Source organism: Antechinus flavipes, chromosome 3 (genome assembly GCF_016432865.1).
Source record: "Antechinus flavipes isolate AdamAnt ecotype Samford, QLD, Australia chromosome 3, AdamAnt_v2, whole genome shotgun sequence".
NCBI classification, from domain to species: Eukaryota; Metazoa; Chordata; class Mammalia; order Dasyuromorphia; family Dasyuridae; genus Antechinus; species Antechinus flavipes.
Genome location: NC_067400.1, coordinates 533,656,321 through 533,672,026, shown reverse-complemented (window position 1 = coordinate 533,672,026; position 15,706 = coordinate 533,656,321). Strand labels below are relative to the sequence as shown.

The window sequence follows — 15,706 nt, the reverse complement described above, 5'->3', positions numbered from 1 at the left end:
TTGTTTAACAATAGTGTTTCTTGACTAGAAACATTGCTTTTGATGTGCTAGTTTCAGAGAATAGATAGATAAGTCTTTGTAAAATTGCAATAAGTACAATTTTATTTGTATATTTGTTGAGTTAGTTTCTTATTTTTACATAATTTTATTCTTTTAGCTGTGTGCTTGATTTACTTTGAATATCCTCGAATTGAAAGCCAGGTTCAGGTAATTCAAATGCTTTAATGACTATTTCAAACTGTTTAGATCCAAGATAAGCTGCAAGTGCAGTCTGCAGCATTATGGGAAAGACCATTTTTCTAAAGACAGGTCGAGAGACTCTGATCCAGTAGGTCCAAATATTTCCTCTCTCTGGTAGTGGAGCTGAGTTGTACCTGAAAAGAGAAAAATAGTGTTAAAATATTTACGCAATTTTGGCAAATATGTTCATTTGAGGGGGAATATAACTAAAGTCTTATTCTGAAGGTGGACTTTTGGATCTTTCTTGAAAGATATGCTGCTAGTGCATGGATTGCAAATCATGTAAAAACTTTCCAATTCTGAATGTACTTTAGTGACAGATTGGAGAGCTGTAGGCCATACTTAAAGAGTGTAGTCTACAAATTGATTAGTATTTTAAATTACTGATGCATACACTTTAAGGAAACTTTAGTTTCTGGTCAACTAAAATGATTATCTCATCCAGTAGTTGCCTAATAGGACTATTAGATGAACAGGTTGTAAAAAAAAGAACCAACCTGTGAAGGATATTAAATCCTTCTAAAAGTTAGCAAGGCCAGTCCTCCTGATTCTGAATTTTTATATTGTTGTACTTTTCAAATGAATGTTAATTTTGAATTGAGACTGAGTTATCATCTTAATTTTACAGGAACTGAGCTATCAGCTGATAAATAGTGGAAAAAATACATCAGACGTACCTGGCTGCTAGGGCACCATTTATTGGTATAGCCAAAAGAACAGGGTGAAGACCACCGATTATCAGACCAACCAATCCACCTCTTATTACAGTACAGGCTTCACAGTTTAATTCACCTAGAAAATAAAATTATTTGTTTTCTGGAATGAGGAGTTCAAAACAATACATCAAAATATCAGCTTCAATGTGCAAGGTGTGGTTGATACTATAACAACACAACTGGAACTTTTTAACATTTTGCCTATCATTAAGTTTTCAGTTAGAAGTAGAAGGGACAACAACTACTCCAGATAATACTGACTTCTTCCCCTTTCCCTGACATTTGAACAGTACTTCAAGATTCTGATTATCTCTCTATTAATCATTAATAGATAACTTGTTCAGGTGGGAAACAACTTAGCTCAACTTGTTGAATTGTAAATTCTCCATCTGAGTGATTTGTTGTCATAAAATGGAGATCTAGTTGAATTCAACCTGAAGAAATAGCCAAATCAGGACTTTCTTCACTATACTAGTTGCCTATAATTATCTTACTTAGTATCTTATTTAAATTTACTAAGTGCTATTTTTTAAAAGCTTTTTTTTTTTTTTTTTTTTGCAAGTGCAGTATTTTACTTAGCATACTCAAAGGTTGGAGGAAGAGAAGTAGAGATATAGTTAGGCAGCTACTAGGAAAGCACTTGCTTTCAAGAACATTTAACTTATGAGAGCAAATTGTCACATTTCACTTGTTTTCTGTATGCTTAACATAAATTGTCTATGATATGTCTATGATAAGCACTAAACCTTAAAATAGGGTAAGAAGGGACTTGATCAGGCATGTATCCTAAGTCAAAATTTTAAAATAAATTTTATTTATCTGAAACCTCAAATACAAGAGGGAATGTTTAAATTATGACTATGAAACCGTTTGCTATGTATGGAGCATTAACTTTTAACTTGAAATCAAGTTGTTTTCTAGTTTCAAAGACTCAGAACTCTACAGAGTTTGTTACAATTTACAGTATTACAAAATTATGGCAGAGTTTAAAAAAATTCTTGGAAATATTAAAATGTTATTTACCTGAACTCAAAGGTAAACTCACAACAGTTTTGTAAATTACGTAGGTTGACACAAAGGGGAGAACAGCCATTGGTAAAGCTGACGATATGCGAGCCTGTGTCACATTTAAGATGCGTCGGAAAAAACTATTTGCTGTTAGGCCGCAAAAAGCTGCATTTACTCCAACATATGCTGCTCCAGTCATAAGTAAGTTCCTAAGAAACAGAAATAAGTGTTGGAAATTCCCCCCCCCACATACTATTGTAAGAAATTAAAACATTTTTAGAGGATATCTAGAACATCAGTGCAACTGCTGTTTGTACTTTCTTTCCATTTCTGGTCTTTAAGTCAGATATGTAATTCTTTAATGAAGCTAGATTTGATAATGTGATAGGGCTAAGAACAAGACTGTTCTTAATATAGGCAAATATATTAAAATGGCTAGACTGGGCTACTAGGTGATACAGTGAATGGGCTAAACCTGGAGTCAGAAAAATTCATCTTTTGAGTTGAAATGTGGTCTCAGACATTTATTAGTTGTATGACTGAGTCTGAGTATATCACTTAACCTTTTTTTTTAACCTATAAAAGTGACCTGGAGAAGGGAATGGTAGCATAGTGTCTTTGCTAAGAACATAAAGTGGGATCAGAAAGAGTTGGGCATGACTGAAATGACTAAATGTCACACATTATATCCCTAAACGAAAAACAGATTTTACTGGGGAAGGGATGGGTCATTTCACAAATAAGAACCAATAGGTTTCCATGTAGAAACTTTCTTTTCTATTTCAAAACATGAAATATTTGTGCAGGGCATAATTTTTTTGTTAAATAGAATTTTAAAATATTTTAGTTAAACATTTCCCTTCCTCTCCTTGTCTCCTCACTCCTTCCCTCCCCTTAGGCCCACCTTGCTGGAGAAATGGAGTCGACTTGTCTAACATCACAATACTAATTAACAATTTTTTTTCTTCACCTAGTGCTGCCATACCAGAACTGACTTTTCTCACTTTGATTTCAGTGATGGCTCTGGAATGTTTAGGGCAAATTCTGATTATGAATAGTTGATTCCCAGAGTATTCAGGCTAACCTTTGCCATCTAACTAAATGAGGGTAAAGAATCCAAGTGCTGCTCTTTTTTTTTTTTTTGCCTTCTTGATATTATATGCTGAAAGAGCTAGCAATAAGTGTTTTGAGATTTTACTATATTGCATGATGACAAATGCTAGACCAGTCCAGAATGGACCTTCCTACCCACTGTTTATCTCTGCTAGTATCAAAGTGGTAATATTTTAATGGAAGATGATGGTTCATCTTCATGGATGATAACCTCCATGAAGTCTAGTCTGTACAAAGGTTGAATATATTCTTTTATCTTTAATGCTTTTTGTATTTTTTGTTATGTTACCCTTTTTTTCCCATCTCAATAGATTACTAGGTATAATGGAGATAGAAAAAAAAATTGGGGTTTTAGATAACATTAAAAATTGTTGGTATGCCATTCTATGATTATTTACATTTATTTAAGGATTAAGAGATGTGTTGTTTTTTTTAAAATTGGGTTTCTGTATTCCTGTCACTGGGTGAAGAATACAATTCATCTAATCTCAGGTAATTCTTGCCCATGTCCTTTTATAAATAGTTCATTTAATAAGCCTGCCCTTATACAGGATTCACCTTAATGCTTTGTAGATATCAGTGTAATAATATCCAAGTTATTCAATATTATTATCCTTCGTTCTTCCTATGTGATCAAGCTACTCCTTTTTCTAGCTCCTTGATGCCTCATGTATGTTGGTAAAGAGGAACATTCAAACAGCTAAGATTACTTCTGCACAACTATAGAAATGTATACATTTGTTGCTAAAGAAACAACCAAAAATATGACTTATAACAGGTAAATTAGAATTGATATTACATTAGCATGAAACTACCAGTAACCAAAAACACTTAAGTTTCTTGAATGATGTAACCATTTTGAAAGTTCTTAATCTTAGCTCATCAGTGAACAATTATGCAAAGTTATGACAGGTTTCAACTCTATTGACTACTATAAAATTCTTTTAAGTACCAAATATAAATTGGGATGTGATAGTGCAGAATTTTAATAACTTGAGCCCTTATTCAACGTTATATTAATCTTATGTAATCGGCTGAAGTTTAATTTTGTCTGTGCCCAAAATAATACTGCTTATTATATCACATGCATATTACAACATCTAAAATTTTTATATAAACTAAAATTTTAAGATACAAAAGATTATTTAGAAAATACAAAACTGTTTAGTAGTTCCAAATTGTACTAAAAATTAAATTCACAAACATCTATAGTGGTCTACTACTATGCAAGAGACTAAGTATGAAGAAAAACGGAACTCACCTGTCAACTGCTTACTTATATAAGAAAACCCCCTCACAAATTCCGTAAGGATATTGGTAAACTTAATCTGACCAACAATTATGATTAGTCTCTAAAAATCTGCTTCAGGATAAATCAAACTTTCTTAACTTTTACATCTGTTGGATATGCTGCTAAGGTAAGTAGAAAGTTGATAGATTGTCTATATTCAAAACTGAACAATCATGAAAATGAAAATCTGGTTATAATAGGTGCACATCAAATAAGGATAACTTACTGATCCGATTCTGGAAGTTGTTTCAGTTTTCTGGCTATAATTTCATTGATTCTTAATCTTCTGTCTGTATTCTCTTGATTATGTTCCATTTTGAGGCCTTAAAATATAGAAATCAGAAGATTATTTCTCAATAATTTCTAACCTAGGACCCAAGGACATGTTCTAAACATGTTGTAGTTTAAATGTCTGAAGAATTTGCTCAAAATCTATTAGGCTTCAAAATTTTTCTTTTCAGAATTAAAAATCATAGAATGCATGTGACTTACAGGTGAAGGGGGAAAAATAACTGATCACTGAATCTCAGAAACTTAGTTGGAAATAATCTCAACCAATCCTGTTGATTGTAGTTTAACCAGTCCCTAAAGAAGGCTGTGTATTACAGTGCCTCCAGGTAATCTTTTATACACATGATGTATAGATGTGGCAATTTGAGGGGCAAGATTTCTAGTGATATAGAATTCTTATCTTACAGGACACATTCTGTCTCCTCATACCTCTAACCTTCAGAAAATGTATTGCTATAACAAGCTGAAACTGGCCTCTTTGTCTTCCATCTATTATTGCTTCTTGTTTTGCCAGTTAAGACTAACTTGAATTTTATATGACCACCCTTTAGTCTTCTTGAGGCTAAACATCTTCAATTATCACATTCAGACTCTGGGACTCTGTCCTACAGTAAAGTTTCTAGAACTGAATTACCTGACATGTAGGCTAAGATGGCCTTGGAGGACCATGTTTTCCTTTTTCTGGATACTATGCTAATCAAACCTGCAGAGGTGCTAACTTTTGGGGCATTATGGCATACTGGGGAGAGTAGTGCACATGGAGTTGATTTCCTTACTGTACTGACTAGGTTATTATTCAGCTGTTCTGAGATTTTGTGTAAAATTGGGTAAACATTGGTTCATCTTTTGACATTCAAATGTATCATGTTGGAAATGATAAATATTGTTAAAAATGGAAGTGAAACATTCTATGAATGCAAGCTCAACTAATTTTTTTCTTTTGAAAAAAATTTCTTTACAACATTATCCTTTGCACTCACTTCTGTTACGACTTTTTTCCTCTCTCCCTCCACCCCCTTCCCCAGATGGCAAGCATGTTAAATCTGTCACAGTATATATCCTAGTTACAATATAGGTGTGCAGAACTGAATAGTTCTCTTGTTGCAAAGGAAGAATTGGATTCAGAAGGTAAAAATAACCCAGGAAGAAAAACAAAAATACAAACAGTTTACAGTCATTTCCCATCAACTAGCTTTCAAAGAAAATTGCGTCTACCCTTTTGGCCTAACTGTAGATGTAAAAAGTGAATTTTTAGGAATTCTTTAAAAATACTTATATTCAGATGCCATTTGATAAGTGTTTATGTATAAAATATCATTTGACAAAAATTGTCAGATTTACACTATAAGTATTCCTTTTATAGATGAGGAAACAGAAGGAAGATGATTGACTTCCTAAAATTTATAATAACTAGCATCTACATGATACTTTTAAGACTTGTAAACATTTCATTTTATCCTCAAGATCCTGGGAGCCTGCTGTTATAATCCTCATTTTCCAGCTAAGGAGACTGAGATGAATTTCTAAACTTTGTTGGCAAGACTAATTTTGACTTCCTAAGGATCACAGAGAGTAAATATCTGAGGTAGAATTTGAATTCGGACCTATTCTAAAGCTATCTGCTATGCGAGCTATTGGCTTCATTTATATCAAAGTAACAGCTAGGTAAATTCTAACCTAAATATTCTGACTCTTAAATCCACTGATCTTTTCACAATACTCAGTAGCAGCTAGTATAATACTCACCATCTGATGTGTGAACAAGAGCTATATGTTGAACAAAAGAAAAAAAGTATTGTGCTAATCACAGGCTCACAAAGCAAAAGCAAGAGGCTGTTGTAAAGCAACGTACATTTTAATGGGGCATCTCCATAAACTCCCACACTAAGTGATGGTTCAGATCGCAAACTTTAGACCTAGAGCTCGCTAGGTGGTATAGGGGAGGAGTTTCAAATCCAACCTTGGACATTTGGACATCCAGCCATGGCAAGTCATTTAGGTAAGCTCTTGTAACTTTAGTTTCCCTCTGAAAATTGGCATCCATCTCAAGTGAGGATAAAATGAGATTTTTAAAAGCACTTTGCAACCTTAAAAGCACTATATAAATATTCACATATATATGCTATATAACTTATGATCAGTAATTTGCAAATTAGTGGAGGAAAGTAACTTTCCATCTTATGCCATCTCTTCCTTGTTAAACACAATAAAGCTCTATGCTCAAAAATGAGGATAAATAAATAAGAGAGGGAAGGTAATAAGGAACTAAGACACTTTAATACTCAACATGATATTGCCTCAACATCCTTACCTAACTACATAAGTGGATGATTATTATACTATCACATCTAAGACACATGGGTCAAAGAAGGAGAAATTAAAGATAAAAGTAAATCCAAAGAATTTGCAATAGGCAAATAAGGGAAGCCTTATGGGAAAATACTAGGATTAAATTAATATAAGCATAATTAAACCCAAGGACATAGAGTTATATTTCAAAGGGAATTGCTTGCTATCCATTTATTCCAACTCTGTGACCCCATTTGGGGTTTTCTTAGCAAGATAAAAAATACTGGACTGGTTTGCCATTTCCTTCTCTGGCTCATTTTAGATGAGAAAAATGAGGCAAAAAAGGATTTCTGACTAACCTAGGGTCATATATTGTGTGTTTGGGGCCAACTTTAAACTCAGATCTGATTCCAGGCCCAGCACATTTTCCACTGTCCCACCCAGCTGCCCCATTTAAAAGAGTAAAAAGAAAAGAAAGTTTAACCATTTTATCCTTAAATTTGACTAATTTAGACAATCTAATACAACAATTGCAGAAGCAGTAATTGCATAAAGAAGCAGTGTTGGAATTGGAATGGGAGCCTAGAATAAAATTGACTGAGTCTGATGTTTTCAAAGAGAAATTAAAATCATACTCAAAAATAAAAATTCACAAGAGAAGGAAACCACATTAAAGACCACAGATAATATGATTATACAATGAATATACACCAAATACACAGCATTTAAATTTTCCCCCCGAGGCAATTAAGCCAATCGCCTAAGGTCACACACCTAGGAAGTGTGTCTGAGGCCACATTTGAACTCGGGTTCTCCTGACTTCAGGGCTGGTGCTCTATCCACTGTGCCACCTAGCTGCTCTGGGCATCTAAATCCTTAAAGGAAAAGCTAATTGAATTGAAATTCAATTCAGTAGTAATATAAAAATTGTAGGAGATTTTAATATTGCTCTTTTCATAAATTAGGAATAAACTGAAAAGAAAATATGAAAACAAGATTTGCAAAAGTTGGATTTGAAAAGTAACTAAGGAATATATACATTTGTCAGGATTATATTGATTTTATATACACACGCATACACACAATTATATATTTCACAGAAATAAAACAGGTAAGACAAAGAGAAATTATAAATTAATGTAATACAAAGGCTTAATGACATTATAGAAAATAGGTTGGTTAAAGAACAAGCCAACAATAATGTGTACTAGAATAACAACATACCAAAATTTTGGGTGCACAGCTAAAGCTGTCCTCAGGAGGCGGGGAAATTTACCTTTGAAAATAACAAATACAAAATAGGATTTAAGCATGAAATTTTTGAGATACTGAAGACATTTTAATTTCTAAAATGGTAAATACTGATATAACACAAAAACAAAATCTCTTTGGAGAATCCTCAGTTTTTAAGAGAGTAAAAGGGCCTTAGGATCAAAAATATTTTGAGAAGCATTGTTAGCAAAACTGAGGAAAATGATTATAAAAATGTAAAATATTCAAATTTTAAAAATCCAACTTTCCTTTGCTTCACTACCATATACCATATATATATGTATATGGATATATATATAAATTTTCCCCTCCTTTCTCCCATCCCCTCCCCTACATGGCAAGCAATCCAATATATGTTGTTATACGTGTCAAAATATATATTAAATCCAATATATATAAACATTTTATACAATTAACTTGCTGCACTAGAATAATCAAAAAGGAAAGAAAATGAGTAAGAAAATGCAAGCAAACAACAAAAAGAGTGAAAACACTATGTTGTTATCCATACTCGTTTCCCACAGTCCTCTCTCTGGGTGAAGATGGCTCTCCATCACAAGGTCATTGGGACTGGCCTCAATCATCTCATTGTTGAAAAGAGCCACAAACATCAAAATTGATCTTCATAGAATCTTGTTATGTACAATGATCTCCTGATTCTGCTCATTTCATTTAACATCAGTTCATGGAAGTCTCTCCACAGCCCTTTCTGAAATCATACTGTTGGTCATTTCTTACAGAACAATAATATTCCATAACATTCATATACCATAACTTTTTAAGCCATTCTCCAACTGATGGGTGTCCAGTTTCCAGTTTTTCCTTTCACTTCTCAAGTCACCATTCCTGCTGACTTCATTATCCTTCCAACTGCAACCCAATAATTAGCCTTTTCCTTCTCTTAATACTGGGATTCTTCTGCCAAACCTAAGCCTTGGATTACTCCCATCTTTATCCATCATTTAAAATTACAAGCTGATGAATGAAGGTGGAGGAAGTCCAACAAGTGTACTAAGCACATCACACATTCTCCGCAGCCAAAGTCCTTTCAATTCCTTATTTTACTCTAAAAAGAAACTAATCCAACTTTCTTTGCTTTTCCAAGCCTTCTTGAAAGAGACATCAAACTGAGAGAAATGAAGAGTGATTAAGTGAAGTTGTCAAGAAATTTTAAAATGAAAATTTAAGAAAGGGAGTCACATCCAATGGTCTCAATTTTATTTTTTTAATGCCACATTTATTAGGTGGGTGATATTTAGATCCTTTTGTAATATATATATATATATATATATATTTTTTTAATAACTTTTTATTGATAGAACCCATGCCAGGGTAATTTTTTACAGCATTATCCTTGCATTCACTTCTGTTCTGATTTTTCCCCTCCCTCCCTCCATCCCCTTCCCCAGATGGCAAGCAGTCCTTTACTTGTTGAATAGGTTACAGTATATCCTAGATAAAATATATGTGTGCAGAACCGAACAGTTCTCTTGTTGCACAGGGAAAATTGAATTCAGAAGATATAAATAACCCAGGAAGAAAAACAAAAATGCAAGCAGTTTATATTCATTTCCCAGTGTTCTTTCTTTAGGTGTAGCTGCTTCTGTCCATCTTTGATCAATTAAAGCTCTCTATCGAAGAGATCCACTTCCATCAGAATACATCCTCAAACAATATTGTTGTTGAGGTATATAATGATCTCTGGTTCTGCTCGTTTCACTTAATATCAGTTCATGTAAGCCTCGCCAGTCCTCTCTGTATTCATCCTGCTGGTCATTCCTTACAGAACAATAATATTCCATAACATTCACCACCACAATTTACTCAACCATTCTCCAATTGATAGGCATGCATTCATTTTCCAGCTTCTAGCCACTATAAACAGGGCTGCCACAAACATTTTGGCACATACAGGTCCCTTTCCTTTCTTTAGTATCTCTTTGGGGTATAAGCCCAGTAGAAACACTGCTGGATCAAAGGGTATGCATAGTTTGATAACTTTTTGAGCATAGTTCCAAATTGCTCTCCAGAATGGCTAGATGTGTTCATAATTCCAACAACAATGTATCAGTGTCCCTGTTTTCCCATATCCCCTCTAACATTCCACATTATCGTTCCCTGTCATTCTAGCCAATCTGACAGGTGTGTAGTGGTATCTCAGAGTTGTCTTAATTTGCATTTCTCTGATTAATAATGATTTGGAGCATATTTTCTTATGTCTATAAATGGTTTCAATTTCTTCGTCTGAGAATTGTCTGTTCATATTCTTTGACCATTTATCAATTGGAGAATGGTTTGATTTCTTATAGATTAGAGTCAATTCTCTATATATTTTGGAAATGAGGCTTTTAACAGAACCTTTGATTGTAAAAATGTTTTCCCAATTTATTGTTTCCCTTCTAATCTTGTCTGCATTTGTTTTGTTTGTACAAAAACTTTTTAATTTGATATAATCAAAATTTTCTATGTTGTGGTCAATAGTGATCTCTAGTTCTTCTTTGGTCATAAATTCCCCCCTCTTCCACAGGTCTGAGAGGTAAACTATCCTATGCTCTTCCAATTTATTTATAATTTCATTCTTTATGCCTAGGTCATGAACCCATTTTGACCTTATCTTGGTGTACGGTGTTAAGTGTGGGTCAATGCCTAGTTTCTGCCATACTGATTTCCAATTTTCCCAGTAATTTTTGTCAAATAATGCATTCTTATCCCAGAAACTGGTGTCTTTGGGTTTGTCAAACACTATATTATTAAAGTTATTGGCTGTTTTGTCCTTTGAACCTAACCTATTCCATTGATCAACTAGTCTATTTCTTAGCCAATACCAGATGGTTTTAATAACTGCTGCTTTATAATATAATTTTAGATCTGGTACAGCTAGGCCACCTTCATTTGATTTTTTTTTTTCATTAATTCCCTTGAAATTCTTGACCTTTGGTTTTTCCATATGAACTTTGTTGTTATTTTTTCTAGTTCATCAAAGTAGTTTTTTGGGAGTCTGATTGTTATAGCGCTAAATAAATAGATTAATTTAGGTAGTATTGTCATCTTTATTATATTTGCTCGCCCAATCCAAGAGCATTTAATATTTTTCCAGTTGGTTAGATCAGACTTAATGTGTGTGGAAAGTGTTTTGTAGTTTTGCTCATAAAGTTTCTGATTTTCCCTTGGCAGATAGATTCCTAAATATTTTATATAATCAGTAGTTACTTTAAATGGAATTTCTTTTTGTAACTCTAACTGTTGGGTTTTGTTAGTGATATATAAGAATGCTGATGACTTATGTGGGTTTATTTTGTATCCTGCAACTTTGCTGAAGGTGTGGATTGTTTCTAATAACTTTTTGGTAGAGTCTCTGGGGTTCTCTAAGTATACAATGGTCTCAATTTTAAAAGAAAGCAAGAAACGAGACTCCCACCTTGGAGAAAGTATCTTAAGAAAGCATCAGAATTACCATGTTTGCCTCATTCTTTCTGGTTGCCAAGATTGCTGTTTCTACTTTCACAGGATGTCACTTGTACTCCATTCTTTCTGTTCACACAACTACCACCTTTGGGCCTTCATCTTTTCTCACTAAGAAAACTGCCAAAGCCTCGCAAGTGGTCTCCAACCCCTTTTATCCAGTTTATATGCAGATGCACAAAGTAATTTTCCTTAAGTATAAATTTCACCACATGACTCCTACCCAAATTCCAGTGGCTTTCTATTGTCTCTAGAATAACATTAAACAAAAACCCCTTCCAGTTGAATTTTCAATGCATTATTTATATAAACCTGGCTCCTATCTATCTTTCTAGCCTCATTGGGCATTGGTCTCCCTTTGCACTCTGGAATCTTGTCAAACCAGCTGACATCTCCAAGCCTTAGCACCAACCATCCTCTAAGCCCAAAAGGCTCTCCTCTTACTCCACCTCACAGAAGCCTACCTTACTTACATGGTGCAGTTTAGGAACCCTTTTCAGCCTTTCTGATCACTCCAAATGCTATAGTGCCTTCCCTCCTAATCTACCTGCAGGTATTTGAATTTCACTTCATATTTATCCTGCACATAATTTAAGTTTTTGTGCCCATATTTTTCATACGACAATAATGCTATCATTTACATAGCATTTTACACGTTATTTCACTTGATGCAAGCACACGGCGATGCGAGATTATTTCCTTCTTTGTACTTGTATTCAGCACAGCGCCTGACACATGGCAGGGGTTTAATAAATACTTGCTGACTTACTGTCTGAATGCATCACGAGCCAAATCCTCTTGCGGGACTTGTGTCGATCTAAGTGAAGAAGTTAACTAAAGAGACACTACTCATCTATGAGGAAGCACAAGTACAAGGGTCAAAGACTGAGAAGATACAAAAAGTCCGAGAACTTAAATCTAGCATGGGAGAAGACAAATGCACACAGACTTACAGGAGATGAGCACATGAAGGGTCTCACCAGGAAAGACTTAGGGGTCTGACGCCCGAGTAAAACTTGGAAGAAAGGAAAATATTACTGGGGGGAGGGCGGGGATGAGTATGGATGATAGGTGGTACATAAACCTCTGGGGAAATAAGGGAGGGAGAACGAGCTTCGAGAAGAACCAGGGCAGCCCGAGACCAGATTCCCAGCTCTCAGGGCTTTTCTTCGGACCCTAACCCGGCTTCGGCCTCGGCCTGCATCCCCCCGGAGCTCAGTGCTGCAGGGCAAGCCAGGCCTGCAGAGACAAAGATGGCTACGTCCGAGGACACACGGAGAGCCGAGCCGGGCAACTGCGTCACCTCCCTAGCCCCAGACGCGTTTATACCTGGTGCTCCGATCCGGCGGTGGAGAAGTCGCGGAGCAGCCGCTACTACAGCTCAAGCTCACCGCAACGTGGGTGGGGATCCTGTGGGCGCCGCCATATTTGCCCTTCACGTGACCTCCGCACAGCCGCAGGGCGCCGACGCGCCGCGACGGCGCTGATTGGGCAGGTGCGGGAGCGAGACAATGCCTTGTTCTCTGCCTCTGCATCACACTCAGCGCGCCCTCTTTGTGTTTCAGCTTCCTGGTCTGTAAAGGGAAGATGACATTTGTAATGAATAGAGTGAGCAAGACTCAAGTTCAAATGTAACTTTACAAGATTACTAGCAGTGTGACGTGGGCGTGTAAGTTTCTTCATCTGTGAAATGGGGAAATAACAGTATTAACCCCTCTCTCCCCCCTCCCCCTCAGTCTTGTGAGGCTCAAGTGAGCTGATATTTGTTAAAGGGGCTTTTCTGTAATGTAAAGGTGAGCTTGTTATTACTATTGGTCAGCGCCAGTGAAAAATTGTCCATAGTGATGTGGACATCAGATGATGATGGCAGGCACCAAAACTTGGGGTTTGGCCATGTGAAAAATCCACGGTGGCCTTTCTCTTTAGATTTATTTAGGGAAGAGGGTGCAGACAAAATGAAGGGATACAGTAGACACCCAGAATAGTAAATGTGAAACAGAGTGGGAGAGCATATGAAAGCTATGCTCCTCAGTGGAACTCAAAATTGCCCTGTAGAAAGGGATGCGCTGGACACAGAGTAAGCTTGTTGGCCAAAAGGACCCAATCGGGAGCTTTCAATGAGTCAGTCTTGCTCATGCCCAGATGCCTTTGCTGGTGCTCCATGGTTGACTTTGCTGAGCTTTGTCCCCCAAAACTGACCCAAACAGCCTGATGGTCTCTGCTCCTGCAAAACATCATCCTGCTTCTGTGTCTCATCTGTTCCTGAAAAATTGTCATTCTTTTTCCAATCCCTGTTCAAACCCCCTCTTTGCGGTTTTCAAGCATAAATCTCCCCTGCCTCTCCCGGGCTGTGGGTTCCCTTGTATCTTATATTGAGGTGCCTCTGCATTAGTGTCTGATTTTCCTCCAATAAAACTTTTCTACTTTCAATTCCGCTTGGACTTCTCTACCTTTTGAGAGGGAGGGCTTTGCCTGGTTGACAATGGGAAGGCATTAATGCAAGAAAAACTTCTTGCAGAAAATGAGATTTTAGCTGAGACTTGAAAGAAACTAGGGAATCCAGAAGGGAGAAATAAGGAAGGAGAGCTTTCTTGGCAGAGGAGTCAGTCTGTGGAAAATGATCAGTCAAGAGATTGAATATCTTGTGCAAGAAATGGCAAGACTGCCAGTGTTATTAGATCAGAGAGTATATGGAGAATGACTAAAATGAAAAAAAGACTACTGATGTAGGAAGGACTTTAGAAACCAAATAAAAGATTCTATATTTGATCCTGGAAGCAATGGGGAGTGGTTGAAGTTTACTTGATATGATATTGTCAGATTGCACTCTAGCCAAAAAGAAAGAAGACACATAGGATGATAGGTAGTGGGGATAAATGGAATAAGTCAGGGTTTTTTGACAATAGGGAAGATATGGGCATGTTTATAAGTAGCAGGGATTATTGCTCTTTGTCCTTGGTTCTTGAAGAGAATGTATGACTTCAGGAGAGTAGATTAGATTGCTAGATGGAGATTGAAGACTAATGGGAGTGGGGATGAAAGATCGGTAATCTGCTGAAGAAGTTAGGATAGAATGGGATTTCTTCATGTAGAGGGATTTGCCTTAGCAAAGAGGAGCACCTATTCACATAAGACAGGGTAAAGGAAGAGATAGTTGTGAAGGTATTTGAGTGATGGGAGGAGATACAAAGGGGGAACTCTCAATGAATGGTCAGGGGACCATTAATGCCAATAAATTTAATTTTTGTTGAGCCAGACTAGAAGACCTATGATAGTGTATTGTTAAAAAGTCCAGAAATCATTTCCAGAAGGATATAGATTTTCTACTTCCATGGAAGAGAAAGCAGGCATTGTCATCCAACTCCTTCCATAAAGGACATTCTTTGTCATTAAGCCTATGTCATTTGCATCTTGTTGACTTCAGGCTGCACATAAAGCTATCTGACACCATAAATTTATTTTCAGGGATTTAGAGTCCAAAGCCAGGAGACGTAGAGATCTAGAAGGGAAAGATGGAGAAACCCAGAAGACAACAATGGCTGGCTGACAGCCTCTGATCTAAATATAATTGTACAATTGAAACATTGCCCTGATAAGAAAAAAAGTTAACAATGCAGATAAGACTTAGAGTGCTGCAGGCATGGATATGGACATCATCATTCAAAAAGCTGAATGAAATCAGATGATGCTTTTTACCATTAACTGCATGCTGCCAAAACAATCATCACTTTCTCTGTTTTCTTTATTTGGGGCATGTTTTCATAAAAACTGATGATTTCCTTTAAGCATCTTTAAATATCTTGATGAATATTGTATTTAATATATACTTTAACATATTTAACATGTATTGGTCTACCTGCCATCTGGGGGAGGGGGTAGGGGAAAGGAGGGGAAAGGTTGGAACAAAAGGTTTTGCAGATGTCAATACTGAAAAATTACCCAGGCATATATCTTGTAAATAAAATACTATTTAAAAAATATCTTGATGAAATTGTCTCCTCTTCAAATATAGAGTAATTCTTGT

At 36.0% G+C, this 15,706-nt stretch overlaps 1 protein-coding gene across 4 annotated transcripts; it reads right to left on the bottom strand.

Moving 5' to 3' along the window:
* Window positions 1-75: 75 nt before the first annotated feature.
* TMEM126A (transmembrane protein 126A) lies at window positions 76-13,151 on the bottom strand. 4 transcript variants are annotated; one of them, XM_051987257.1, is made up of 8 exons: window positions 13,012-13,151; window positions 12,636-12,697; window positions 12,452-12,535; window positions 8,173-8,224; window positions 4,595-4,691; window positions 1,980-2,173; window positions 918-1,032; window positions 76-374 (listed from the first exon to the last, which is right to left on the bottom strand). In XM_051987257.1, exons 5-8 carry the CDS (start codon window positions 4,681-4,683, stop codon window positions 146-148), a joined length of 627 nt encoding a protein of 208 aa, XP_051843217.1. In that variant the 5' UTR covers window positions 4,684-4,691; window positions 8,173-8,224; window positions 12,452-12,535; window positions 12,636-12,697; window positions 13,012-13,151; the 3' UTR covers window positions 76-145. The 4 variants fall into 4 exon arrangements, with proteins under 4 accessions (XP_051843217.1, XP_051843218.1, XP_051843216.1 ...); XM_051987258.1 differs by lacking the exon at window positions 12,636-12,697; XM_051987256.1 differs by lacking the exons at window positions 12,452-12,535; window positions 12,636-12,697.
* Between the last annotated feature and the right edge of the window lie 2,555 nt (window positions 13,152-15,706).

Excerpts from the sequence above, each read along its gene's own strand:
- TMEM126A (XM_051987257.1), bottom strand. The coding sequence starts at position 4,683 with ATGGAACATAATCAAGAGAATACAGACAGAAGATTAAGAATCAATGAA. Across the intron at positions 1,033-1,979 it reads GAGTTTACCTTTGAGTTCAG|GTGAATTAAACTGTGAAGCC; the intron begins GTAAATAACATT and ends TTTATTTTCTAG. Across the intron at positions 375-917 it reads AATGGTGCCCTAGCAGCCAG|GTACAACTCAGCTCCACTAC; the intron begins GTACGTCTGATG and ends TTCTCTTTTCAG.